This window comes from Dipodomys merriami, unplaced genomic scaffold (assembly GCF_024711535.1).
Source record: "Dipodomys merriami isolate MVZ:Mamm:240054 unplaced genomic scaffold, mDipMer1.0.p SCAF_2, whole genome shotgun sequence".
NCBI classification, from domain to species: Eukaryota; Metazoa; Chordata; class Mammalia; order Rodentia; family Heteromyidae; genus Dipodomys; species Dipodomys merriami.
This window is the reverse complement of record NW_027203381.1, coordinates 29,193,245-29,220,887: the sequence shown is the minus strand read 5'-3', so window position 1 is coordinate 29,220,887 and position 27,643 is coordinate 29,193,245. Positions and strand designations below refer to the sequence as shown.

Here is a 27,643-nt window from a genome sequence, read left to right as displayed (position 1 = left end):
AATATGATGTTAACTATAGTTTATGGGCATTTTTTCCCCAATCACAAATGATTAACTTAAAATTGTTTTTTGAAACAGGTCTGATTGCATTGCCTAGGCTGGCATGGAACTCTGTGTTGCCTAGAAAGTTTCAATCTTCCTGCATTAGTCTCCCAAGTGCTGGGATTACAAGCATGTACCACAACATCAGTTAACTTTGTATGTGTGTGTGTACTGGGACTGGGGTTACTGGGGCTTGAATTTAGGCACTCTGCTCTTCTTTTTGCTCATGGTTGACACTCTACCACTTGAGCCATACCTCTATGTCTTTTTTCTCCCAGGTTAATTGAGATGAGTCTATTGGATTTTTCTGTCCTGGCTGGTTTGGAACTTCAGATCTCAGCCTCCTAAGTAGCTAGAACTATAGGCTTGAGCCTTTAGCACACTCCTAAATGTGCAACTTTTATTATTTTTGTTCTTTCCTTTTTCTTTTCCCTCCTCCTCCTCCTCCTCTTCCTCTCTCTCTCTCTAATAGGGCCAGAAATCAGGGTCTTGCACTGCTTGAATCTACTATTATCTCCTCTTATTTGTGCCTTTTCTGACTAGCGGCCCTCCAACATCAGCCTTTCATCTACATTCTCCAGCTGCTGTGGTCCCTCTCATTTCCATTCTACACACAGCCATGGGAACTAGCTGCTTAAATCATCTACTCACCAACAGGAGCAAAAACTGGTTACTATTGATTTGTGTGCATTCAGAATCTCTGAATGGAGAAGGTAGTCTCTGATGCTCCCCAAACTCCTAGAGGAACACTACTTTCAGCTATTGCAAGAACATATTTACCCTACAGTGATCCAACAGTGGCACTATAATTGGGCCTATGGGTTTCTGAAGTACCGTAAACATTCAGCCAAAGGAAATGCTTATATCTCATCACTGAAGGCTCCTCTAATCAAGTAGTTGTTTCAGTGCTAGGGACTGAACTCAGGGCCTCACACTTGCTAGCAAGCACTCTACTAATCAAGTAATAATCATGTTTCTATCCCTTTGGTGTTCCAAATCTCTCAGGTAGGAGACTTGCTTCTGATTCTTACCAGACTTATCCACTTGCTTCTGATTCTCTTTAGAATGTAGACTAATAGTACTTCTAATACATCTCCATCTTTAGGTGCCTTTGTTTTTCCCCTCTGGTGTTGGGAGGGCTTGTGCTTGGGGATTCAACTTCCTTTGGCTAGCTTGCTCATAGCTTGCTCTACATTTTGAGTCTGCAGCCTGGCTAAAAAGCCACAAAAACTAGGACCTAGTACCAAACAATAAGATGCCGATTGTTTAAAAAAAGAGAGAGAGTGAAGTTGGGGACAGTTGGGAACAAAGTGTGGACCAATTTTCTTTGGAATTCCTTATAGTAACTTGAATAGGGCCATCAAATAGTATATAAATGAACTAGGAGACTTTAAGTTTGGTTATAATGTTAAAATACAGACATCTCAACTTTATAGAAATAGCATGCAGAAAGTGATAACAGGGCCTGAATGGAGTAATTTTTACCAAGTACATAGTTTCAGTTTTCCAAGATGAAAAATTTCTGGAGATCTGTTGTACAACAATATGAATAGACTCAAAACTATTATACATTTAAAAATGGTTAAGGTGGTAAAAAGAAAGAAAATGCAACATCTGACACTGAGATAACATGAAGAATTTATTTTGTAGGAAACCTCTACACAATGCCACAGATAGACAGCTCTAGTATGTCTATAGTACCATATACAAAAGGACCACTGTTCACAATGACAACACTAAAGCACTGAAAGATAATACAGTATTTTCAGAATGGTGGTTGTTTCCCCCCCTGGTCCCCAGTATTAGGGTTTGAACTCAGGGCTTCATGTTTACATGACTTGTTTGGCTTGGAGCTCTACCACTTGAGGCACACCTCTAGCCCTACCTTTTGCTGGTTATTTTTGGAATCTCATGGACTTTTCTTCTTGGGCTTGCCTTGAATCATGATCCTCCAAATCTTGGTTTTCTGAGTAACTAGGATCAAATGTGAACCAGGCTGACTTACAGTGACTGGCTGTTTTAAGGTACTCACATGGGTCAAAATTTTAACACTCTGACAGGTGGTAAACCAGATAACCAGAGCACCTACTCATATAACTTTTGGTGATTCATATCTTGGTGATAACCAAGTCCTTTGGTGATATATAAACTTACTATGTTCATCTGGCATATATCCAACACAAATAATTCCAATTTCTTGGTTAAGTGACATATTGCTTGACTTCATTAAATATAGTTAGACTTGTTTACTATACAAACAAATGTACAACTAATCTAGTGTATAAAAAGTGCTGTACTTTTACAGAAATATCAATACCCTGACAAAGGTGTTTATACATGAATTTGGACTAATTATACCTATTTTTACTTATACCTAAAATTTACTCTCTACATTATGATCAAGCAATTTTGTGATTTTTATAAGAAAGCTACTGCTCTCAAATTCTTTTGTTTCCTCTTCACTTCTTAAATTCAGTACATGCTTTAATATTTTTTTGGGGGGGACTTGTGCCTGTTCTTTTGCCTGAAAACAAATATGGGACTTATGTTAAATTAGTTCCACAAAAACTATTAAAGACAGTTTCTCTAAAATGTACAGTATGTGTCAGTCCAATTCTCTTGTTTATATAATAACCTGGTAATACTGGGGAATATCTTATAATTTTGAAATAGAATAACTTAAATATTAACACTTACCATTGTTACCAACATAATTGACCTTAGAAGCGTACAGATGGGAATATTCAATACAAAAAGCACAAAATCCACTAACTTTAAATGCTGTCTGTCAAAGCCTACAACTCGTTTCCTTATGACCTATTCAAACTATTATAGACAGCAATGTTTAAGCTACTCTAACATTTACACTCTAACTAGAAATTTATACGAAATACAATTTTATGTTCAAATATGGAAATAAGTAACATAATTCCAAAACCCAAAAGTATCCCAGCATTCTGTAAAAAGAAATAACCCCAACGGCTACATCCATGGTCACTCGCATCATTGTGCAGCATCTCAGGTACCTTAAAGAAAAAAAATACAGTTACATTTAAGTTCCCAGAATTACACACAGAGTTTTGAAAGACAGCACATCAGCTTTATTTTAGCTATACTGTAGATCAATTCCTTAGAACTGATATATACACAACAGGCTCTAATCATGTTATACAGTATTTCTTAGTTATAATAACCTATTAGACCAGTCTGCTCTATTATAAAATGGAAATTTATACTGATTTCCCTGTGTTAGTTACTGCCTGTATATCTGAACTAAATATGTGACCCTTACCTAGTTCCGAGATAGGATATTTTAAAATTATAGTAGTAGTTCACACTCAAAACATTACTTTAGTAGTAAGACTGGCTGGTCCACATGGAATAAAATTCCTTTGTCACTAAGCACTGGTAACTCATGCCTGTAATCCTAGCTACTCAGGAGCTTGAGATCTGAGGATCATGTTTCAAAGCCTTCTGGGGCAGGAAAGTCTATGAGACTATGAGCTTCAATGAACCATCAGAAAACCAAAGTAGTGCTGTGGCTCAAAGTAGTAGCACATTACCATTAAGCAGAAAAGCTCAGGAATAGCAGTCCAGGCCCTGTGTTCAAGTCCCACTACTGATAAAACAACAAGAAAAATCCCAAACCTCCTTTTTCAATGAAAACTTTTTTGTGTGTGCCAGTCCTTGGGCTTGAACTCAGGGCTTAGGTATTGTTCTTGTGCTTTTTTGCTCTACCACTTGAGCCAGAGCTCCACTTCCGGCTTTTTGGTGAGTAACTGGTGCTAAGAGTCTCACAGATTTTCCTGCCTGGGTTAGCTTCTAACTGTGATCCTCAGATTTCAGCCTCCCAAGTAGCTAGAATTACAGGAATGTGCCACTGACACCTAACTTAATAAGAATTTTGTGTGTGCACTATTGCTGGGGCTTGAACTCATGGCCTTGCATTCTCAGTTGGCCTTTTCACTCAAGGCTGGTACTCTATTACTTAAACCATACTTCCACTTCTATTTTAAGCACTGTAAGGTGTACACAGCATGCCAACAATATGTGGTTTGTGTTAGACTTTCTACAAATCTATAGATCATTCAGTCCCTCATCAAGATTCTCCTCTAAAAACTGTATGTGATAAAGAGACAGGTATTTGAGTATCCTCATATATATTAGGTAGAATGCAAGTATGTATGGGATCAACAATTACAAAAATAAATGTAGAGGCTTGCATTCTTATATAACCCCTCTTTTTTTTTTTTTGTTGATCATGGGGCTTGAACTCTGGGCCTGGGCACTGTTCCTCAGCTCTTCAGCTTAAGGCAAGCACTCTACCATTTGAGCAACAGTGCCACTTACAGTTTTCTAGTGGTTTATTGGCGATAACAGTTTCACAGACTTTCCTCCTTGGGCTGGCTTTGAACTGTGATCTCAGATCTTAGCCTTCTGATCTGGGAGGATTACAGGCATGAGCCATAGGTACCCAGCCTACCACCTCTCTTGATTTGGAATAATTTCTCATTCTTGCTGCATTTAATCTAAAATCTTTTATTTTCTTTTATGTGCTAGTCCTGAGGCTTGAACTCAGGGTCTGGGCACTTTCCCTGAGCTTTTTTTGCTCAAAGTTAACACTCAAATACTTGAGCTACAGCTCTATTTCTGGCTTTTTGATGTTTAACTGGAGATGTCTCATGGAATCTGCAGCCTGAGCTGGCTTCAAACTGTGATGCTCAGATCTCAGCCTCCTAAGTAACCAGGATTACAGGTATGAGCCACTGGAGCTCAGCATCTACAATTTTTTTAAAAAAAATTATTTTTTTTCTTATATTCAGTCAGTTTCAACCAACTTCTTAAAAACTTACCATATCAACCAGAGCGACATACATGAATAAGCCAGCAGTAAGTGCAAATATCCACATAGAAACATTTTCTGCATAATGGCCAATGAAAATTCCTGTTGCCATTCCCAGATATGCCAGCATGGCTGACAAAGCGTTATAAAGCACAGCCTGCTTAACGGTCATGCCTGCCTTCAGCAAAACAGCAAAATCGCCTTTAATGGAAAACAAAAGAAGATAATAAAATACTTGAAAATCATTCTAAAGACACATGATCAAGAAACTTCTCAATTCAAGAAAATTCTGATTGATTTGAGACAAGAAATAAAAAAAGGAGCTAGTGGAATATCTGAACAGTAAAGTGTCTGCCCTAACAAATGCAAGGGCTTAAGCTCAAACCTCAGTAGCACCAAAAGATAAAGACAACTTTGAGAGACAGAGAAAAAAGAAATGCTTAGAGTAGAGGAGAATTTATCAGTATAAATCATCTCAACAGCATTATAAGCTTAAAAAATCATTTAGCCAATATTCTTGGCCATTGTTTGAAAAATAAATCTATTGCACTGTCTTCAAAGAATCACCCACAAAAGGGGAAGGTGAAGAACATACAGCAATGATCAGCAAATGAAAAGATAATACATGGGAAGAACTGGATGTAGCCCAAGTGGTAGAATTCCAGGTGTAAGTGAAAAAGCTAAGCAAGAGTATAATGCATGCAGGGGCTGGGAAGGTGGCTCAGTGGAAGAGTGCTTGCCCTGCATGCATGAGGCCCTGGGTTCCATTCCTCAGAACCACATAAGCAGAAAAGGCCGGAAGTGGCACTATTGCTCAAGTGGTAGAACGTTAACCTTGAGCTGAAGAGCTGAGGGACAGTGCCCAGGCCCAGTGTTCAGGCCCCACAACTGACCAAAAAAAAAAGAGTATAAGGCATGCATACATGCATGTGCATACACACACACACACATACAAAATAAATTTTTAAAAATACGTATCTGGCCGGGCACTGGTGGTTCATGCCTGTAATCCTAGCTACTTAAGAGGCTAAGCTCTGAGGATTGCAGTTCAAATCCAGCCCGGGCAGGAAACTCCATAAGACTCTTATCTCCAATTAACCATCAAAAACTAGAAGTGGCACTGTGTCTCAAGTGGTAGAGCACCTGCATTGAGCTGAAGAGCTCAGGGACAGCACGCAGGCCCAGAGTTTAAGCTCCATGACCAACTAAAAGAAAATATATCTGAATGTGGAAATGGGGCATAAAAGACTCAGAATGAGAAGCATAAGTGAGAAGTTGAGGCTCATGCAAGCACTGGGTAGCAGAAAGGAGGACTTCCAAATAGCTGAATGCATAGTAAGGAACAAAAGTAATATGGTATTAGGGAAATGGTGTCTGAGAATATGTAGCCATCATTAGGAAACAATGGGAAGAAAAACAAAGACATGGAGTGGGATCTAAAATGAGGAAGTTTTGGGTCTGGGAATGTGGCTTAGTGGTACAGTGCTTGCCTAGCATGCATGAAACCCTGGGTTCAATTCCTCAGTACCACATAAACAGAAAAATCCAGATTCAAGTGGTAGAGTGCTAGCTTTGAGCAAAAGAAAAAAAAAAAAAGTAAAGGACAGTGCCCAGGCCCTAAATTCAAGCTCCAGGATTGGCAAAACAAACAAACAAACAAATAAATAAAATGAGGAAGTTTCAACTTCTAATAGCAAAGAATATTCAAGATACAATTCTTCAATTCTCTTTTTCTTCTGCTTCCAATAAGGTTCTCTTTTCCAACTCCCCACTGTTAATTGAAGATGATTTTTTTGTGTGCTGTTGTCTTATTTCCAGTGTGTAAATGAAGACAATTACTGATGTTACCAGTGTGCCTCCACTAAAAGATACTTGGTAGGGGAAAAAAAGAGGGACTTGGGTACTTTTGTGGCAAGCCCATATAGTCAAAAATGTGTATGTGGGGTGAGACTCTGGCTGGAAACAAACTTGTATCCAGTAAGAAAACAAAGTCATTTTGATATGCTTCATTATATATGGTCCAATGCACTATTGGGCTATTGTAATCTGCTGTTAAGAATGCCATACATATATTCTAGTTATTACAAATAAGGGAAACCATGCAATTTACTTTTCTTTGGCCCTGGATTACCTTGTGTAATATAATTTTTCCAGGTTTTTCCATTTCCTTACAAATGGAGCAATGCCATTCTTTTGGATAGAAGCACAGAACTCCAGTTTGTATACATACCACATGTTTTTTTGATCCATTCATCTACTGAGGGGCATCTAGGTTGGTTCCATATATTAGCTATGGTAAATAATGCTGCAATGAACATGGTTGTATGGTGGCTTTATTGTGTGGCTTGGTTTGTGTTCTGTTTGATAAATGCCCATGAGTGGGATTACTTGATCATAGGGGAGCTCTATGTTTAGTCTTTGAGGACCCTCCTTACTGCTTTCCAAAGTGGCTGAACAAGTTTACACTTTCACCAAGAGTATAGTAGCCTTCCCTTTTGGCCACATTCCTGCCAGCATCTGTTGTTATTAGATTTCTTGATAATGGCCATTCTAACTGGGGTAAGATGAAATCTCAATGCTGTTTTGATTTGCATGCAATTATTTCTATTTTTTGTTTTAGTTTTCTGCACCATTTATCTTATATATAAGTTTTTCTGATTCATGGAAGGAAAAGGGAATCTCAGAAACAGCAGGACAAAGGAAAGAACTTATCCAACAATGATACTCACTAGACACTACGTTGGAAATGAACTATACAACTGGGTGGGTAGGGGAGTAGGGAGGGATAAGTGGGAGAAAATGAGGGAGGGGGTAACAGTATTTAAAAAGAAATATACTCACTACTTTACTTATTAACTGTAACTCCCATTCACTACCTTTACAATAAAGACTTAAAAAAAGAAAAACTCAGCAAGGTTAGCAGAATATGTGAAGGCCTGGGAGTTAAGAAGCTAAGGCCAGCAACTCTAGGACATTTCATTCACATGGAAAAATCACTTATCTAGTTCTCTTACCTAACTCATGAGGTAACTCATGACAGAACACAGCCACTGAAGTGCTTAGCCCACTTGATAAACCTTCAGTAAAAGCAGCACCTGTGTAAAGGTCAATCAGAAGGGGGTTATTCTTAGGTGTGTTTTAAAATCTTGATATACAAAATGAAGTAAACAATTAATTGTATTTTGGTTGTGCATAAATACAACCTTTCCAACCCAAACCTTAACTTCTCCATAGAAATATTCTATTCTATTCAGTCTAAATAGCTCAGAGAAGCACAGGAGTTACAAGATATAAGTGAAGACTGAAGTATGCCTTATAATGAGTACATGATCTTCTACAAACCTGAAAAGTAACTATTACTTATTCAAGAATCTAAACTGACCATAAAATTTGGAGAAAAATAATCTTCTGCAATTAAGAGTATGAATGTTTTACTTTTTTCAGAGGAGTTCAATATGTAATTAGACTTGACTTCAGTCATTTTTAAACTATTTCTTTTCTTCAATTGTCTTAGAAACAAATAGTACATCTTGTTGCAAAAAAATGAGTGCATTATACAATCATCAACCAAGACTATTCTTTTGGACATTCCTTCTTTGTCTGCTTATGCTGTATAGAAAATAGTGAAGGAGGCAGAAAGTAGACTGCCTGAGAACCAATTCCTGGCTAAAAAGAACAGCACTACATCCTTGGGCAAGTGTGTCATCTTTCTAGGTCCCACCTGCTCAACTTGTATGTACTTCCATGGCTCCATCCAGAATGAAATCACATGGTTTTAGGTATTCTATTATCTCTCAATTATGGTGTAATCATTTAATGCAAAAATTCTGTTTTTTTTGTTTTTTTTTTTTGGGTCCGGTCGTGGGGCCTGAACTCTGGGCCTGGGTGCTGTCCCTCAGCTCTTCAGCTCAAGGCTAGTGCTCTACCACTTGAGCCACAGCACCACTTCCGGCTTTTTTTCTTTTTGCTTATATGGTGCTGAGGAATCGAACCCAGGGCCTCAGGCATGTAAGGCAAGCGCTCTACCACTGAGCCACCTTCCCAGCCCCTAATGCAAAAATTCTGTAATTCTCTTGCTAGAGACTAGTAACTAGACTGATCAAAGTATATGAAGAATCCTTTAAGGATAACAGAAAAGATGACGCTAAAGATTTTACCTTAACAAGCACAGTTTCTATTACTAAAAAGGAAATATCAATGTACAGGGAAAAACCTTGCACATATTCTATACTTTAAAGCACAGTCTCCCAATCTTTTTTTTTGCCAGTCCTGGGGCATGAACTCAAGGCCTGGGCAGCGTCCCTAAGCTTCTTTTGCTCAAGGTTAGCACTATGCCACTTGAGCCACAGTGCCACTTCTGGCCTTTTCTGTTTCTGTGGTACTGAAGAATCAAACCCAGGGCTTCATGCTAGGCAAGCACTCTACCACTAAGCCACATTCCCAGCCTGAAGAATGACTTTTGATTGTTACAATGAAGGCTAGGCAAAGTCCCTAGCACTTAATATATGGAACATTTACTGAGTACTTTATTGTCTAAGTAGCCAAAAATAACATTTTGAGAATTTTGGAAGTCATTCATATCTTTATCTAAACTAACTTATGCTTTGATAAACTGGATTAGGTATTTAAATGACAATTCTGAGTGAACTAGCAAGGAACAAATATATAATACCAATTGCAAGGCCATCACTGAAGTTGTGTAGGCCATCGCCCATTATCACCATCCAGGCTAATGTGGCAATGCCAGCATCTTTTAACTCCTCCCGAGAATAGCGCTGACTGTGACTGTGGGGGTGGTGGTTTTGGTGGTGATGGTGATGGAGAATATGATGGTAATCATGATGGTGGTGAATGAGGTCATCTGACTGGCCCAGTGTATCATGGAAATGTGAATGGCATTTGTTCTTGCACCCTCTGGGTACATATTCATTGTAGACTTCTTGAGGGTGAGCATGAGCTATCATGACCTCTTCTTCTTCCAACATTGCTGGCTGTTGAGAATCAAAGTGGGAGGGCTCTTGTGAGTCTGCTCGTAAATAGCTTTCAGGTCCTAGGAATAAATGTAAGAGATATTGGGACAAAAATCAGAATACTTCTGTCAGTGTGCTTGGACAAATTTTGAGTATCCCCACTAACATTTAAAATCAACAAATGATTTTAAAGCACAAAAACTCTTGCATCTGGAAAACTAAATCTTAAGAGCTAAAGAGAAATATCAATAGAGTTTAATGAATTTTAAAAAACAAATGATCTCACATATTAACAATCCATTTTGAGCTGGCATGTAGTGCTTATAATTCCCGTACTCTGGAGGGTGAGACAGGGAGATGGCTTGAATTCAGGAGTTCAAGAGTAGCTTGGGCAACATAAAGATATTAAGAGCCTATCTTTTTTTTTGTTGGTCGTGCAGCCTGAACTCTGGGCCTGGGTGCTGTCCCTCAGCTCTTCAGCTCAAGGCTAGCACTCTACCACTTGAGCCACAGCGCCATCTCTGGCTTTTTCTGCTTATGTGGTACTGAGGAATGGAACCTAGGGCCTCATGCATGCAAGGCAAGCACTCTACCACTGAGTCACCTTGCCTATCTTATAAAAAAGAGAATATATTTTAAACATTAAACTTCACAAACTACCCTTACATTCTCCCTTAATTTCTTTTCCCTCTATGTATGTTGAAAGATGAGTTCTGATCATAAAAGAATCACATTCTTGCTGGGCATTGGTGGCTCACACCTGTAATCATAGCTACTCAAGAGGTTGAGATCTGAGGATCATGGTTTAAAGCCAGCCTGGGCAGGAAAGTCCATGAAACTCATCTCCAATAAACCCCAGAAAACTGGAAGTGGTGCTATGGCTCAAGTAGTAGAGCACTAGCCTTGAGCTGAAGAGCTGAGGGACAGTGCTCAGGACCAGAGTTTAAGCCCTATGACTGACGGAAAAAAAAGAATCACATTCTTATTTTTGAAAAAATGTTACATTAGGTATTTAAAATATTTATTTTTTAAAAATACTGAGAATTAGAAATGAACAAATAATCCTGTCATCTAATTTCTTCTTTTTTAGAAGGGACAAATTCAAGAGATAGACTATTCTAATTTTTTTTTTGGGTCCGGTCGTGGGGCCTGAACTCTGGGCCTGGGCACTATCCCTCAGCTCTTCAGCTCAAGGCTAGCGCTCTACCACCTGAGCCACAGCGCCACTTCTGGCTTTTTTTTCTTTTTGCTTATGTGGTGCTGAGGAATCGAACCCAGGGCCTCAGGCATGCAAGGCAAGCGCTCTACCACTGAGCCACCTTCCCAGCCCCTCTAACTAATTCCTTTATCATCATGAAGAATTTATTTTCTATTTGGGCAAAGAAAAATAAACTTTAATGATATTTTTTGTCTTGTACATTGTTATCAATTTTCTTGGTAGCAACTTTGAGTCTCTTGTCCAATTCTTTATTTTTTTATGGAGCTGTGTTTTGAACTCAGATACCCCATAAGCACTTTACCCTCACTTGAGCCATGTACTCAGCCCTTTTTCCTTTAATTATTTTTCAGCTAAGATTATAAGGTGATACTGGAGAACAAGTGTAATCACACAGCTTTTCTAATAGAGCATTAAATTTTAAACAGTCTTCAGAAGTTTATATTTACAATGTTCTAGAGGCATTAAAGTTATAGGAATCCATAATAGAAGATATATAAGAATAGGATGATAGGCACTATTTTAGGGGGTGATGGAGTGTTTTGTATCTTGATTGGGGTGGTAAAAGGGTACATTTGTGACTGTATCCTTTATTTTTCCTTGAATTTTGCCCTTCTAAAAAGGAAACACTATACTTAACAATGTGACTATATTTAAAAAAATGGGTAGAAAACAGAAATACAAGTTACTTTCATAGTCAGCCATGATTACTCACAGGAGCTCAAAGTAGCTCTGAGCTATGTATGACTCTAGCTACTTGTGGAGGCTAAGATTGGTTGGATTGTGGTTTGAGATTGGCCTGAGTAAAAAGTTCATGAGACTTCTATCTCAACTAAGGAAAAGCTGGGTGTGGTATTGTATTCTTGTCATCCCAGTAGCAAGTAAGTAAGATTGTGAGTAAGTAGCAAGTGTAAATAAGATTGTGGACCAAGCCAGCTCAGGCAAAAAGTGAGTCCCTATTAGAAAAGTAATTTAAACAAAAAGGGCTGGTGGAGTAGCTCAAGTGGTAGTTGGCCTGGCAATGCAAGACCTTGAGTTTAAACCCCAGTACTTCAAAAATAAAAGAAAGAAAGAAAAGAAAAAAAACCCCATCTCTTTATGAACTAACTTGAAACTCACATGTCTATAGGTAGTAATAATACTTCCCACTTCCCACAGCCTCAGGTCTTATTCAAGATTTCCTTGGAAGCCAATCAGAAGTTATGTATCACTCCCCAGGGGCATATATGTCCTAAAGTTAGTTACATAATGCGAGGGATGTGAGCAATGTGTCTCTGGTTTCACTGAATATTGCAGCTTGAAACCAATTCTAGGGATTCTAGTGTTCCAAAGAAGAGTCTTTGGTTGGGGGAAGAGCCCTAATTCTTGAGTATTTTCTTTATGCAACTCAGTTCTGGTTATCTCAGGGTCAAATTTCAATCTTAATGTTGCAAAATGTCACTAGGCATCCACACTGAGCCCTCCAGCAGTCATTTCTCTGCAGAAACGTCTCATGATTGCAGAGCAAAGGAGGAAGTTTTACATACTGACCTACATTCTTTAGGTACAGCAACCCATTTCTACATGAATTTTATTTCCCAATAACAAACACAATTTCTGTTAGTCTTATACTACCCAAGACATTGTAGGGAGAATATTCTCCCCAGAGCCATGTAAATGTACTTACATTCTTCTTACATATATGCAGGATCCACTGTACCTGTACCCTATTCCATAGGCTTCCTCATTTCCAACTCCCCCTCACCTTCATGGCAGGGCCTATAGAGCCCTCTCCACTATACACCATGCTCATTTCCTAGACACAAATCACTTCATGGATCTCAAGTCCTCAGGGAAAATGCAGTTAGAGTAAGCACATGCTCAAAGACCTGAATCTTGTTCCTCACATGGCTCCCCACAAGTAGTGTGGATCCACTAGGTTTGATGTCATAGAGACATCTGGGAGTTTTGATCTAGTTTTCAGTAAGTATGAGACACTTTTAAAAAGCAAAACAAAAGGACATGGCTCAGTCTCTTCCAAATGCTTGATCCTGTTACAAATACTAGACCATCAACTCCTTCCAGCATTCAGAATCTCTCAAGACACTCACGATCATCTGTGTCTGCTTTTTCCTCATTTGTTGAAAGTTGAGATTCATATTTAGACAACTGCTTCTTTATCTCCACATCATCATCACTTTCAGGTTTTTTTTGGTTCTAAAACAGAAAGGGAAGTGAAATAGTTGATTTGTTCAAGTGGCCAGGCTTTAAACAAATAAAGACAGAACCAGACAACAGAATTAATGGATTGCTATTGGAAGGCCAGGGTTTATACTTAATTGTACAATACCTATTATGTATAGTAACTGCAAGGGAGGTAAAGAATGCTTGAGATACGTAAGAAAATCACATTCATCTTCTTGAAAGCTCCCTACACTATTTACTCCAAGTGTGGTATTATATAAGGAATGTGTCAGAAATGTACACTCAGGCCACTCAGACCAGATAAATAAGAATGTAAATTTTAATTAGTTCCTTGAGTGATTGAACTACACATTAAAATTAGGGCCTCACAAATTCTTAAGCATATGCTCTATGACTGAGCTATTTCAGCCAGCAGGAACTTGTGCTTGCTAGGCAGGTATTCTTCCACTTAGCCATACCCCCAGTTCTTTAAGCTTTAGTTATTTTTTTCAGGTAGAATCTTGTTTTTGCTTAGGGCAAGCCTGGGATGTGATCTTTCTATCTGCAGTCTCCCATGTACCATGCCATGGGGTCTTACCTTACTTTTTGCATGGGTAGCCTAAGACACAGTGCTCCCCAATCTCTACCTCCTGGGCAGCTGGGATCATAGGCATGAGCAACTATGCCTAATCTTTTTTATTTTTTGTTTTGCCAGTCCTGGGGCTTGAACTCAGGGCCTGAGCACTGTCCCTGAGCTTCTTTGTGCTCAAGGCTAGTATTCTATTACTTGACCCACAGCACTACTTCCGGCTTTTTCTGAGTAGTTTATTGGAGATGAGAGTCTCACAGACTTTCCTGCTTAGGCTGGCTTTGAACTGTGATCTTCAGATCTCAACCTCCTGAGTAGCTAGGATTATAGGCGTTGAGCACTGGTGCCAAGCTTATGCCTGATCTTTTGGCCTAATCTTTATATTTCCTTCAACTACAGTGCCTTCACCAGAGGAAATACTTAAATACTTCTGAAAATAAGTGAATTAAAAAGTTTTTTCTTTTCCTTCTCCTTCCTCTCCCCCGCCCCTCCACCTCTTATTTCTTCTATCTCCTATTCCCACTTTTCTTTCCCCATCTTTCCTTCTGCTGGGAATCACATCAAAGGCCTTGTGCAGGCTTAATGCTCTACTATGGAGCTACAACCCTATAACCTCAGCCCTAATATTCTTCTTTTTTTTTTTTTTTTTTGCCAGTCCTGGGTCTTGAACTCAGGTCCTGGACACTGTCCCTTAGCTTCTTTTGCTCAAGGCTAGCACTCTACTACCTGAGCCATAGTGCCACTTCTGGCTTTTTCTATGTACATGGTACTGAGGATCAAACCTACGGCTTTATGCATACTAGGCAAGCATTCTACCACTAAGCCACATTCCTGGCCCCCTAATATTCTTTCTAATTGACAAGTAGTAACTGCATATGTTTTCAGAGTGAATTTAGAGTGCCTTCAGTAGTATCTATTACTGCTTTATTTTCCATTGGGCAATAACTCCAGAACTTATGCCCTAAACAATTCTTTTTTCATTACAGATCTCTAATATCCTCCATGCTAGTAGTATAATGTAAAACAAGAGAAATTCAGTCTCATAAGCCCCTATTATCCACAGAAAGGATTATATAATGATTATATAACTGTTTGCATGTAATCTTCAATGTATTTCACAAAAGAAAAAAATCAGTGTGCTATTAAGAGTGTATATTAACGAGGCCTAATATTTCAGTACAGGATCTAGGGAAACTGTGTGATAGCTATATCAAGACTTAAAGGTAAATAGCAGTTTGATGGGGAAGGGTAAAGGAAAGACTATGCTATGAGTAAAGTGAGAGAGAACCTAAAGTAGGAAGAGGCTTGAGCAAGAAGGGCCTCAAGCAGCAAGGAGTCTGAAGCAAGAAAGGCCTCCAGCAGTAAGGGCTCTGAAGCAAGAAGGGCGCTGAACAGCAAGGCGTCTGAAGAAAGGCCTGGGGCAGTAAGTGCTCTGAAGCAAGAAGGGGCCTGAGCAAGAATGGACCTGAGCTTCAAGCAGCAAGACACTCAAAACAAGGGCTCTGAAGCAAGAAGGGCCCTGAGCATTAAGGGTCTCTGAAGCAGGCAGGGCCCAGCACTGAGACAGAACTAAAAGAAATTCAAAGTGGCCTCATAGAACCCTCTATAAAAGATGGTTCAAAATGAGGCTGGGGTAGTTAAGGAGTCTAGATAATGCAGACCATGTTAGAAGTAGTGTAATATGTCCACAAAGCAACTGGAGGTCACTGAAGGATGTTAAGTAGGCAGACTCATAGGACTTCATCTTTTTGCTTAAACAAATAGTGGAGGGCTGGGAAGGTGGCTCAGTGGTAGAGCGCTTGCCTTGCAAGCATGAGGCCCTGGGTTCGATTCCTCAGCACCACATAAGCAAAAAGAAAAAAGCCGGAAGTGGCGCTGTGGCTCAAGTGGTAGAGCACTAGCCTTGAGCTGAAGAGCTGAGGGACAGCGCCCAGGCCCAGAGTTCAGGCCCCACGACCGGACCCAAAAAAAAACAAAAAAAAAAACCCCAAAAAAACAAATAGTGGAAATGAAATAGGAAAGGAGAAAATAAAAATAAAGTGAACAGGTTAGTTAGAAGGCAACTGCTAAGTGAGGTGGGAGATAACCAAGCCTAGTCTAGAATGATAGGAAGAAAGAAAAGTAGAGGGAAATTGAGAACATTGGCTTAAGACAATGTGGCTAGAAATGGGGAAGAGGGAATGCCACAAATACCTCTATGATTCCTAGCTCACTAGCACTGGTAAAAAGTTCAACTATTGTAAGGGTCTAACTTCATGTCTATTATTGTTATATAACAATAATCAGAATGCAGAGATTTCACACTGAAGAATAGAGCTGTGGACTAATGAGCTACTGGAAATCTCCCAGAGTGTAGTTTAAATTTTTTTTTTTTTTTGGTCGGTCGTGGGGCTTGAACTCTGGGCTTGGGCGCTGTCCCTCAGCTCTTCAGCTCAAGGTGAGCGCTCTACCACTTGAGCTACAGCGCCACTTCCGGTTTTCTGGTAGTTTATTGGAGATAGGAGTCTCACGGTCTCTCTTGCCCGGGCTGGCTTTGAACCACGATCCTCAGATCTCAGCCTCCTGAGTAGCTAGGATTACAGGCGTGAGCCACCAGCGCCGGGCTGTAGTTTAAATTTTTTAAGGAAAAATGTTAAGTCAAAAGCTTTGTGATGGGCCCAAATCACTCTGAACACTCAGAAACAAAATAACTCCACCCCCTCTTTTTTGTGTGTGCTGATACTAGGGCTTGAAGAGTCTGGGCACTCTCCTTAGCTTAGCTTTTCTGCTCAAGGCTAGAGCTGTACCACTTGAGCCACAGCTTAACTTTCTGCTTTTTGGTGGTCAACTGAAGATAATAAGCCTCACAAACTCCCAGCCTGGGCTGGCTTCAAATTGTGATCCTCAGATCTCAGACTCCTGGGAAACTAGGATTACAGGCATGAGCTACTAATCCCTGGCTTTTGTTTCCCCTCTTTTTTTTTTTTTTTTTTTTTAAGAGAACCAAATGAGTTAGAAAATTACTAAGGAAATAAGACTAATGTTAGGATGCCCTTCATAAAAAGCAAACAACATTTTCTACAAAAGGAATAGAACATGAAGGTGGCTTTGGGAGGGGTGGGGGAGACTGATGAAAAGGGCAATATTTATCAAGATGTATTGTATTTACAAATTGACATGTTGAATAGTAATGCCTTAAAGATAATTAAAAAATCCAAAAGAAGGGCTGGGAAGGTGGCTTAGTGGTAGAGCGCTTGCCTTGCATGCATGAGGCCCTGGGTTCGATTCCTTAGCACCACATAAGCAAAAAGAAAAAAGCCGGAAGTGGCACTGTGGCACAAATGGTAGAGCGCTAGCCTTGAGCTGAAGAGCTGAGGGATAGAGCCCAGGCCCAGAGTTTAGTCCCCACGACCGGACCCAAAAAAAATTAAAAAAAAAAATCCAAAAGAAAAGAGGGAAGATTGTCTAAAAAGTGTTCTTACTTGGCTGCCTCATTTTCTTAAACATTCACTAAATATCAATAATCTCTTATGTATGAGACATTCCTTGTGGAATTAGAGATAGAGCAGTAAATATGACCCAGGGTTCTGACTCTTAAGAACTTACATTCTAGTAGCTACTATTTTAGAGCACAGATGATTAAACTTCTCTGAATTACACCTCCATTATGTTATGCAAAATATAAATGATACGTAGGAATATATGGAACATACAGTATTGCCTTTTTGTTTTATTTTGTTACAGTGCTGGGGATTAATGTCTCATGCCTGTAATCCTAGTTAGTATGGAGGCTGAGACCTGAGGATCACAGTTCGAAGCCTGGTTCTTGGGCAGGAAAGTCCATGAGACTCTCACCTCCAATCAGCCACCAAAAGTAAAAACTACTAGAAGTTGAGCTGTGGCTCAAGTGGTAAGGCCCCAACCTTAAGTGAAACACATATACTGGCATAACATGAATTTCACAGCTAATTAGTAACTACGGTTAGATAATACTGCTCTATATTATTATGAAGATGGTAATTTTTTTGACAGTCTTATCATATAGGTCAGGCTGGAGTCTTACTATGTATGCCCAAGTTGGCCTCAAACTCTTGATCCTTCTTCATTTACCTCTTTAGTGCAGGGATGTACTATCATACCCAGCTTGCATCAGAGACTTTAGTGAATATAACATACACAAAGGCAAATATTTGTAAGCCAGATGCTGTCCTACTCACACACACACTTGCTTCCCACAGTGCATCCCTGCTAAGAATCAACTGTGTTTAGTTTTCAAACCTCTTCATGCCAGTTATACTTGTTATTATAATTACACAGTTTAATTACATGTTGCTCAAACTCTAAAATGAGGATGAGAATAGCTAGTTCTTTTTTTTTTTTTTGTTTCTTTTGCAGTTGTGAGGGTCAAATCCAAGGTCTTGCTTATGTTAGGTAAAAGTTCTTTATTATACCTCCAACCTCAATTTTTATTTATATGTCACTGAATTTGTAAACTGTTAAATACTTGTATCAAAACACATAACTCATTTTCTCTGAGAAATCTATATAAGTAATAGATATAAAGCAATGTTCTCTTTCCTGAAAGAAAAACAAAACAAAACAGTTGGGTAGTGGAGTTTTAGCTAGTTCTTTTTTGTGCTCAAGGGAAGTGCTCTAGCATTTGAGCCACAGCTCTACTTCTAGATTTTTAGTGATTAACTGAAGATAAGGGTTTCATGGACTTTCCTGTCCAGACTGGCTTCAAACTACAAGCCTCAGATCTGACCTCTTGAGTAGCCAGTATTACAGGCATGAGCCACCAGTATTCAACTAACAGTCACTTAACTAGCAAAGTCGAGTAGCAAATTAATACTAATTAAAAAAAAATCAAATTGGGTAAAACTGTATAAAAATTTGAAAACTAATGTCTAGGTTTTTTCAGTCAGAATAATTCTACAAATCTGTAATGTTTTGTTCTATTTTAGAGAAACCAAGATTGCAAACTGTAGGTGAAGTATAGTTTGGCTATAAAAATAATAAAAATAGGGCTGGGAAGGTGGCTCTTGCAAAGGCAAGCGCTTGCCTTGCATGCATGAGGCCCTGGGTTCGATTCCTTAGCATCACATAAGCAAAAAGAAAAAAGCCGGAAGTGGCGCTGTGGCTCAAGTCGTAGAGCGCTAGCCTTGAGCTGAAGAGCTGAGGCCCAGAGTTCAGGCCCCAAGACCGGACCCCCCCCAAAAAATAAAAAAATAAAAAAGATATAAAATTCAAATTAAAAAGAAATTCTGAGTCAGGCGCGAGTGGCTCATGCCTATAATCCTAGCTGCTCAGAAGGCTGAGATTTGAGGATTGTGATTAGAAGCCAGCCTGGGTAGAAAAGTCTCCATGAGACTCTTCTCTCCCATTCAAAAATAGGAATTAGAGCTGTGGCCTGAGTAAAGCACTAGCCTTGAGCACAAAGAGGCTCAGCGACAGCATCCTGAGTTCAAGCCTCATGACCAAAAAAAAAAAAAAAAAAAAATCTGACCAACCTCCTATGAAATTCTCTAGATGTATATTCATCATTTTAAGAGTCTCTTCCAACAATCTTTTCACTAATTTACTGTATCACATCAGATGAGAAGAGACAGATACCTTGTAAGACTCAAAAGTATTTTTATTTTTTTCCCAAAATAAAAAGCCTACTACCTGTCTTCATACTACTGTATGGTCTAATTTGCAAATGTTAATCACATTATTTAATCATAAGTACCAATAAATATTAGTATCTTCAATGCTCTATTTATGCTTTGTGTTTTGTCACAAGGTTTATATAGACATTCATCCTTGACTTTTAGTCTTCCATGAGTTTCAAGAAATAGGGAAGATAATTCCAGGGTTATCAAGATATAGAACTGTTCTACATAAATGTTTCTGGGATCAAAAAGTACCTTGAAAGTACAAAACCCTTTCCAACCAAAGATCATATATCCTATAAGTTCAAAGCTAGCTTAGGCAAAGTCAATGAGACCCTATCTCAAAACACACAAATATGAAAAAATGAGGACCAGAAATGGTGGTGGTCCACGCCTGTAATACCAGCTACCTAAGAGACAAGGGGACAATTGCTGTCTGAGGCTGGCCCTCACAAAAACTTAAGACACTATCAAAAAATCAGTAATTAAACAACAAACAAAACAAAAAACCTGGGGTGATGATGGATCAGTGGTAGAGTGCTTTTTAGTAAGAACTAGTCCCTAAGTTTAAATTCCTGCATCACAAAATAAATAAAAGAAAAATTCATCCTGGACAAGCTATCCTAAAAACTCACGTAAGAGCGCTACATTGAAGAAATGTTTGATGCACGTTAAGTACTCAATATTCTTTGTCTTACCTTTTTCTTCTTATCCTTAAACTGCTTGATCAGGGTGAGTACATGTTCAACAAGAAACATGAAATACAAGCCTCCTAGAGCTGTCAGACCTTTCCACGTGGAATCAAAATAGGTGCTTTCTTCTATGTTTTGAGAAGAGAGATGACTGAAAAGTGGACCTCTTTTCATTTCCATTGATGGTTCTTCATGGCTATGACTGTGGTGGTGACTTGCGTGAGACTAAAAAAATGGTATGTAATTTATAAATTCGTTAGTTTCACATGTCAGAAGAATTGGCCAACACAGTAGGGTCCATTTTGAAATTATTCAGAATTAGGCAATTAACAAGATACTTCAAAATTGAAGAGGCATTAAATTTAAAATATGAGGGGCAGTTAGCTCAGTGTGTGCTATATGCTGTAGCACGTAGTCGAATTTAAGTTTATTTTATGTAAAGACAGATGCACTGCCTGCTAAGCTTCATAATAAATAGGTAGAGCGTATTCTCAAAGTATGACTAGTTACCATAGCCACAGTTAACAGGGAGCTACTACATAAACCTGCACATAGTGGCTACAGTTACTGTTTCCAAATGAAAGGTTCAGATCAGTGCCATCAGACCACTGCCATCAGATCAGCAGCCTATAGGAGTCCTAGTCTGTGTATAGTGATGGGCCTGGCAGGTCCCTGAGATTCAGATGTATGGACTAACACGCTGCCTGTAGCTGAGTGCAGTAGTAACTATTGCTACTTCATGTGAGGAAAATGGGAGTGGAACACACACTCTTTAAGTTCTTTGGGATACACTCTTATGTATTTGTGTTACTTCACATAGTAGGTGTTCACGAATATCTGTCATCTAGTTTTCAGGGAGAGCTGTCACTGAAAAACTTTCATTTCTGAACAGAACTTGTGTTTAAAAATTATCTCCTAGGGGCTGGGAAGGTGGCTCAGTGGTAGAGCGCTTGACTTGCATGCCAGAGGCCCTGTGTTCGATTCCTCAGCACCACATAAGCAAAAAGAAAAAAAAAGCCGGAAGTGGCGCTATGGCTCAAGTGGTAGAGCGCTAGCCTTGAGCTGAAGAGCTGAGGGACAGCGCCCAGGCCCAGAGTTCAGGTCCCACGACCGGACCCCCCCCAAAAAAAATTATCTCCTATTCCCATTTACCGAAAGATCTGAAAGGGAAATTAAAAAATAGAGTCAAAATTCCTACCAGGGAGTCAACCCAAATATTTAATGGAAAAAAGCATTTTATCCAATTTATGTTATTTAAGAATTCACTCAGTTCATAAAGTATAAATCTCAAAATATATACATAAATTAAAACTTTGAAGGAACTTCTAAATTTCTTTTTCTTTTTGTCGGTTGTGGAGCCTGAACCCTAGGCCTAGGTGCTGTCCCTCAGCTCTTCAGCTCAAGGATAGCATTCTATGACTTTGAGCCACAGCACCACTTCCAGGTTTTTCTACTTATGTGGTGCTGAGGAATTGAGCCCAGGGCCTCATGCATGCAAGGCAAGCACTCTACTACTGAGCCACCTTCCCAGCCCAACTTCTAAATTTCTTGAGTACATAAAGGATCATCAATTTTATTTCTTTGACAATTATTCAAATGTAAGCAAATAATACCACTGTAGTAGTCTGTCACAGTACTGTCTGAGCAGAAGCTATCATCTTTTATTAAGTGTTCAAAAAGTTAAATTAGTCTGTATTTGGTAGTTTCCCTTCAAAAGAAATGAATCCAAACATCTAACCTTTGGTCATAGTGATACAAAGAATTCTTGTACAAACTAATTTACATATGTTTTCAATACTGAATAAGAAGACTAGTAGGACAAATTATCATACTTACATGTGGAAGAAGGTGTAACAAAGCATCACCACTCAAAGTCCCAACGGCCAATGCCACAAGAAAACTCAGGAGAAATTTGAAAAACACTCGGTTCATAAGAGGCACCAATATAACCCCTAGCAGTGACAGGAAACTGATGATGGAAATGGCTATAAAGCCACCAACCCAGGCTGTTAAAAACAAAACAACGGAAAATCATACAATTGACAACTTTGAAGGAGACTTTCACAGAGTAGCATAAAGTGACATGCAAGAGGAAAGAAGCTAAAAGGAAACAAACTCAATGCAAATAAAGTTATGCAATAGCACACTAACCACCAATCCTGGACTAACTCAAATGAGTAACTTGACTGGTTAATTAAGACCCTGTCTCTCCACCTCCCCCAAAAAACAAACAAAAGAGAGAGAGAAAAAAAATGGGGCTTAGAGGATATAGTTCAGTTGGTAGAGCACTTGACTAGAAAGTGTGAGACTTTGGGATCAATCTCTAGTACAAGGAAATTAAGAGGAAGAAGCTAGGAACTCAGTAATTTCCCCACCAAGAAAAGAATTAGACTCCTAAGAAGCAGAGTAAAACGCTGATTCCCGAATAGTCTGACATGAAATAAAAAGCCACAAACATGTCAACAATGTTCTATTTTGGTTCATCTTTTTTTGAGACAGCGTCTCACTATATATCTGTGGCTCAGCTTGAACTTATGATCTTCCTACTTCAGCTTCCCCAGTGTTGGGATTACAGGTGTTTCACACCACACCAGGTTTTACTTTACTTTTGAAAGGATAATAAAACACTTGCTTTCTTCATATTCATGAAAGAACAAGCAAAATAATATTTCTAAAAGTATGAAGAAATAATGGATAAACGCAAAGACAAGATGAAAACACAACATAATCTACTAGAAATCACTCATATATAAAAAAGGTAATTCTACCTATCTGTAATGAATAGGTCTTTGGAGGAATTTCAGCCTTCTTTTCACTTGTTGTATGAATCAAACAAGATCTAGCATCAATTTGATTGATGATGGCGGGGCAGAGGTAGTTGAATTCTGTTGCATTCAATGGAATCTGGATGCCCATGCCGTGCGACATAAGCAGCTTTGATGCATTGAAACACTGGAAGAAACAAAGGAATGAAAATAATCAAAAGGCATTCCCATGAGAGAAATAAAAAATGTAGTTGGATGATACAGCTTTTCCTTACTTGTTTAAGTTAGTGCAAGTTAAAATCAACTTCTGTTTTCAGTACTTTGGAAGGTGCCTCTAGCTACAATGTCACAATGCTGGTAGGCCACAACTCTGCCTACTTGGGAGAAGCAATTACATCACGAGTCACTTAGAAAGCCTCAAGTGGAAGAAGCTTGGGGATAAATGGGGATTCATATGCCTGTTAACTCATTGTATAAACCTGTTAAGGAAATGAGCTTTAATTTCGAAATGGGGTTCATTAGATATTGAGAAATCTCTTTTGAGTTCTAACTCTGTAGTACTTGGTCTGAACATGCCCATGGCATGTTGTTCTTCTAGAAATGACCCTACATGAGAAAACTGAGCTCAGTTCTGCCTACATATATAGCAAAATAACACCCTACAATGAGAAGATACTAAATTATGCAGATTTTTTTTTTTTGCAGAGGGCAACAATGATTAATACAAACAAGCCTGTCCCAGCAGGCAGATGTTTTCAACAATTTAATTGGATGAGAAGCTTAGTTTGAAGAAAATCTACCCCATGCTATTTAACCATCTCACTCTTCCAAGGGAAGAAACAAAACAGGAACAAAATAAAACAAAACCCTGGCTGTAAAGATGATTTCACTTTCCCACAACTCTTAGCCAGATTTACTTGAACAAACTTTACTAAAAGTGTTGCTATTGCTATGACCATTGGTGAGATCATTATAAACTTTGGTACAATAATATACTGGTTTGAATGCAGTACTTAGAAGGCAAGGTTATGTGGAGTCTAGAAGTCTGTTACAGAAAAGCTACATGAACTCAGAACCTCCTTGCACAGAGTTCTCATATGTCCAATGCAATGTTCTTAGTAGCTGATCCATTTTCAGTTATTCCACAAGTCACAGTGATTCTTCCTTCAAGGAGGCAGCACTACTCTGCTTGGTCTTCACCAGCTCATTTAATCTATTTTTCCTAAAATATCTGCTTTGCCAATCCTCTACCTTCTATGTATTATGGAATTAGAACTAAAACAGATTTCTCCATATCTAATGAACTCCATTATCTGTAATATTCATCTTTAAAGATTTTCTCCAAACATAACCCTGATATCTTCTTACAAATTGTTTACTTTTCTTACAACTAGACAGAGTGACAATGACAGGACAATTAAGTTTATTAAAATAATGCATCCATTTATCTTACCTCTTGGGTATTGTCATTTATGTTTCTGGAATACAAAAAACTCTTTCTGGGTTCACTTGAAGACTCATTTGTTTTCCTACTAGCAATCCGGCCTATTCGTCTCTTCTCTATGATGCTGGGTGGGGTGGAACTGTTTGCATCTTTGTGAAATTTTCCAGGTTTTGGAGTCTCTACTGTCTCTATAAAGTGTGTTCCTTCAGAGACAGTGTTGTACACAGCTGAGGTCACTTCACTAGCACTGACAACTTCCTTGACATTCCTTCTACCACCAGTGTGTTCTGGATGGTGAGATCCTTTCCCTTGTCTGTTTCTAGGATCTTTCCCTGAACTGTCAGAGTCATGGTCTGGGCAAAGGGCTTTCCGATTATTTTTGCCAGAAGCAGCATGATTCCGATGAGAGTGATGCTCATGGTCAGAGTGATCATGATCAGAGTGATGGTCATGCTCAGAATGTTCATGGTCAGAGTGATGTTCATGATCTGAATGATGCTCGTGGTCAGAGTGATGATCATGGTCGTGGTGTATATGGACCTTTTTAATCTTATCTATGCCTATATTCTGAAGCAACTTTCTGAACCCTTCAACTGATAAGGAATCATTCTCTCCATAGCGATAGAAGAGCTGTTGTAGATGGTGTCGCCGTGTGGTAATTGCCAATTCAACATTAATGCCAGATTCCCAATTTGAATTAGTTTTCTCAGTGGTCTGAGAGAAAGCGGCTACTGATTCCAGTTCATGAAGGGGATTTGTGACCGAAAGAGCAAAGGTCAGAATAAAGATTATAGATAAATTCCTCGCCATTGCACCTTCCTGGAAGACAGAAGAAAAAAAAATCATGACTTCACTTCTAAAACAACTTCAATTAAGAAACCTCATAAAAACTGATTTCTAATCAAAATCAATGTTTATAGAGCAGCATTTGGTGTGACCAGTGTGGCTGTAGATGTTATGGAAAATAGGAATACTAGGGTCTCTAGTTCATTGCTAAAACACAGGAAGCATCAGAGCATTAAAAGACTGATTAGCAGTGTAAAAGTACCAGTAATTCAGAGATAAGGGAGATGCATGCGTTCACAACCATACTGACAGGTCGTGGGACCTGAACTCTGAGCCTGGGCACTGTCCCTCAGCAATTCAGCCCAAGGCTAGTGCTCTACCATTTGATCCACAGCCAGATTTTTCTGCTTATATGGTGCTGAAGAATCGAACTCAGGGCCTTGTGCATTTGCAAGGCAAGTACTCTACTACTGAGCCACCTTCCCAGCCCACATACTGGCAAATTTTTGAGAACAATGATTCAAAAACAAATTAAACCTAACACATCTGCCATCACATCACATCATAAAGGATCTTTGAACACCAAAAATAAAACAAAAAAGTAAACTAGAAAAATTAACCACACTTAAATTTTTTATAGAGGGATACAATTTTCTTATATACAAATCCACTTGTCTCTATTCTAATCTTTCTTTTTTTTGGTGAGAATATTCAAATTCAAAATATTCAAAATATTCAAATTGCACAAATGAGACTCCCCTCACATTCAATAATGAACCAGAATTGTTTTCATATAAGTACACAGATTTCCCTTTTTTGAGTGATTGTGTAAGTTTTTTAAGAACAGTAAATTAAACTTCTTGTACAATGCACTATACTGCTCTCAAATTGTTACAAGCCAATGGAAACTATCAAACTATTCATTCACACAGTAGGTTTGGAGAGCAAGGCCTATCCCCTCAAAGAGGAATTGGGATTGAGGCTTGAAACAACAGAGCACAGCTAAGCAGGGAATATTCAGAGAAACCAACAGAGGGATAGCTCAGCACCCAGCAGATGTCCAACACTTAAGCCAGATAGTGGTCAATCCTATGTCTTCAGTAAAAGACTCATAGGTCTGCTTCGGACTAAATGAGAATAGGGACAACTAAACTCTCCTACTTTCAAGATTGTTCTTCCTTAAGCCAGGCTCTCTCACCTCCACAATCTTGTGTGCCAAGTCTGTAATACCTATGTTTCAGGCTGAAGAAAATATGGAAGTGCTCATTAAATCCGGATGTTGCCGTGGAGCTGATTTAACATCTTGGGAACGGTGGTGAAGGGAGGCACATATATAACTAGACTCCTTAAAGTTTCGAGAATTCACTGAACAAGCAAAAGAGAACCATTAAGAAAGTTTTCTCCGGGGAGGGGAGGGGAGGAGCAGGGTGGGTGGGGGACAAGTTGAGGAGACAGTTCCCAGCCCTCCTCGGGGGAGGATGCTGAGCGCTGGGGCTGACCGGTCCCGCCGGCCTCATCAAGTCACCGTAAGTTGCCAAAAAGGAGAAAGAAAGCGAAGGGAAACGGGCCTTGGGGGAGGGGCGCGTGGGACGAAAACCCAGCAGACGACGAGATTTCTTTTACACACTTTTATCTTTTAACACGTCCGTAACGACGAGTACGAGATTAAAAAGTACCGATCACCCTCCCCTCTTCCCCCGGAGAACCCTCTCTGGGCTCCTCCTTCCCCCCCCCCCCCCCCGCCAGCCAGCCCATCTTCTCACTCCAAGCTGGGGGAGATCAGCACGCCAGAACGAGTGGGCACCCCCGGGGGGCTCCTCCCAGCATCCCTCCTCTGCCTGGCCCCCGTCGGGGCTGACGCCAGGCCTGCCGGGCTCCCTTCCCGCCTCCCCGATCCCGGACGCGCGGCACTCACCCCCTCCGCGGCCCGGCCCCACGCTCGGGTTCGGATCCTCCGAGGTGGTCTGCAGGGCGTCTTTTCCGCGCTCACCGGGCACGGAGGAGCGGCGGTCTCCTCGGCTCGACCGCGCCTCGGTCCGGGGTGACCCCCGCGCAGCCACCGGAACGCCCCGCCTCGCGCGCCTCAGCCTCCCCAGATCCGGACAATCGGTAATTACCGCCGCGCGCCGGACCGCCGCCCCCAGCGGCGCAGGCGCAGGCCGGCTCGGGCGCCGGGTCTGCACTGACCGATCCGCTTTTCCGCGTGCTCGCAGACGCCCGGGGTTCGCGGAGGCCGGAGAGGAGGGGGCGCGGCCCCAGGGGCCTGGTAGTGATTGTAGCAGGGTCTCTCCCCTAGGCCTGACAATAGCAGGCCAGGATCTCCCAGGCCAGCACGAGCTGACTTGCTAAACCCGGCCGCGAGGGGACACCGAGGCGCCCCAGTCACGCACCTTAAGTAGCGCCGGGAGAGCCTTGCCACGCCCAGCCAGCGCGCTCAGGAGTGGCCTGAGGGAGGAGAGCGAGAAGCCGCCGGCAGACTCAAGGGCCTCGCGGCAGGCGG

The 27,643-nt window shown here is 40.2% G+C and overlaps 1 protein-coding gene across 4 annotated transcripts; it reads right to left on the bottom strand.

Annotated features, from left to right (window-relative positions):
* Positions 1 to 1,657: 1,657 nt before the first annotated feature.
* On the bottom strand, positions 1,658 to 27,634 carry Slc39a6 (solute carrier family 39 member 6). 4 transcript variants are annotated; one of them, XM_070029317.1, is made up of 11 exons: positions 27,534 to 27,631; positions 26,342 to 26,508; positions 24,367 to 25,176; positions 22,917 to 23,100; positions 21,985 to 22,154; positions 20,155 to 20,373; positions 13,162 to 13,267; positions 9,558 to 9,935; positions 7,900 to 7,980; positions 4,896 to 5,086; positions 1,658 to 3,068 (listed from the first exon to the last, which is right to left on the bottom strand). In XM_070029317.1, exons 3-11 carry the CDS (start codon positions 25,165 to 25,167, stop codon positions 2,916 to 2,918), a joined length of 2,283 nt encoding a protein of 760 aa, XP_069885418.1. In that variant the 5' UTR covers positions 25,168 to 25,176; positions 26,342 to 26,508; positions 27,534 to 27,631; the 3' UTR covers positions 1,658 to 2,915. The 4 variants fall into 4 exon arrangements, with proteins under 4 accessions (XP_069885418.1, XP_069885416.1, XP_069885420.1 ...); XM_070029315.1 differs by lacking the exon at positions 27,534 to 27,631 and adding an exon at positions 27,059 to 27,512; XM_070029319.1 differs by lacking the exon at positions 26,342 to 26,508 and having other exon boundaries at positions 27,534 to 27,634.
* Between the last annotated feature and the right edge of the window lie 9 nt (positions 27,635 to 27,643).

What these genes read in the sequence shown, in the direction of transcription:
- Slc39a6 (XM_070029319.1), bottom strand. Translation starts at nt 25,167, where the DNA reads ATGGCGAGGAATTTATCTATAATCTTTATTCTGACCTTTGCTCTTTCG. An exon ending in AAAAGCAGACACAGATGATC is followed by an intron (nt 9,936 to 13,161) that starts GTGAGTGTCTTG and finishes ATTTATTCCTAG; the next exon opens with GACCTGAAAGCTATTTACGA. An exon ending in ATGTCGCTCTGGTTGATATG is followed by an intron (nt 3,069 to 4,895) that starts GTAAGTTTTTAA and finishes TTTTTCTTTAAG; the next exon opens with GTACCTGAGATGCTGCACAA.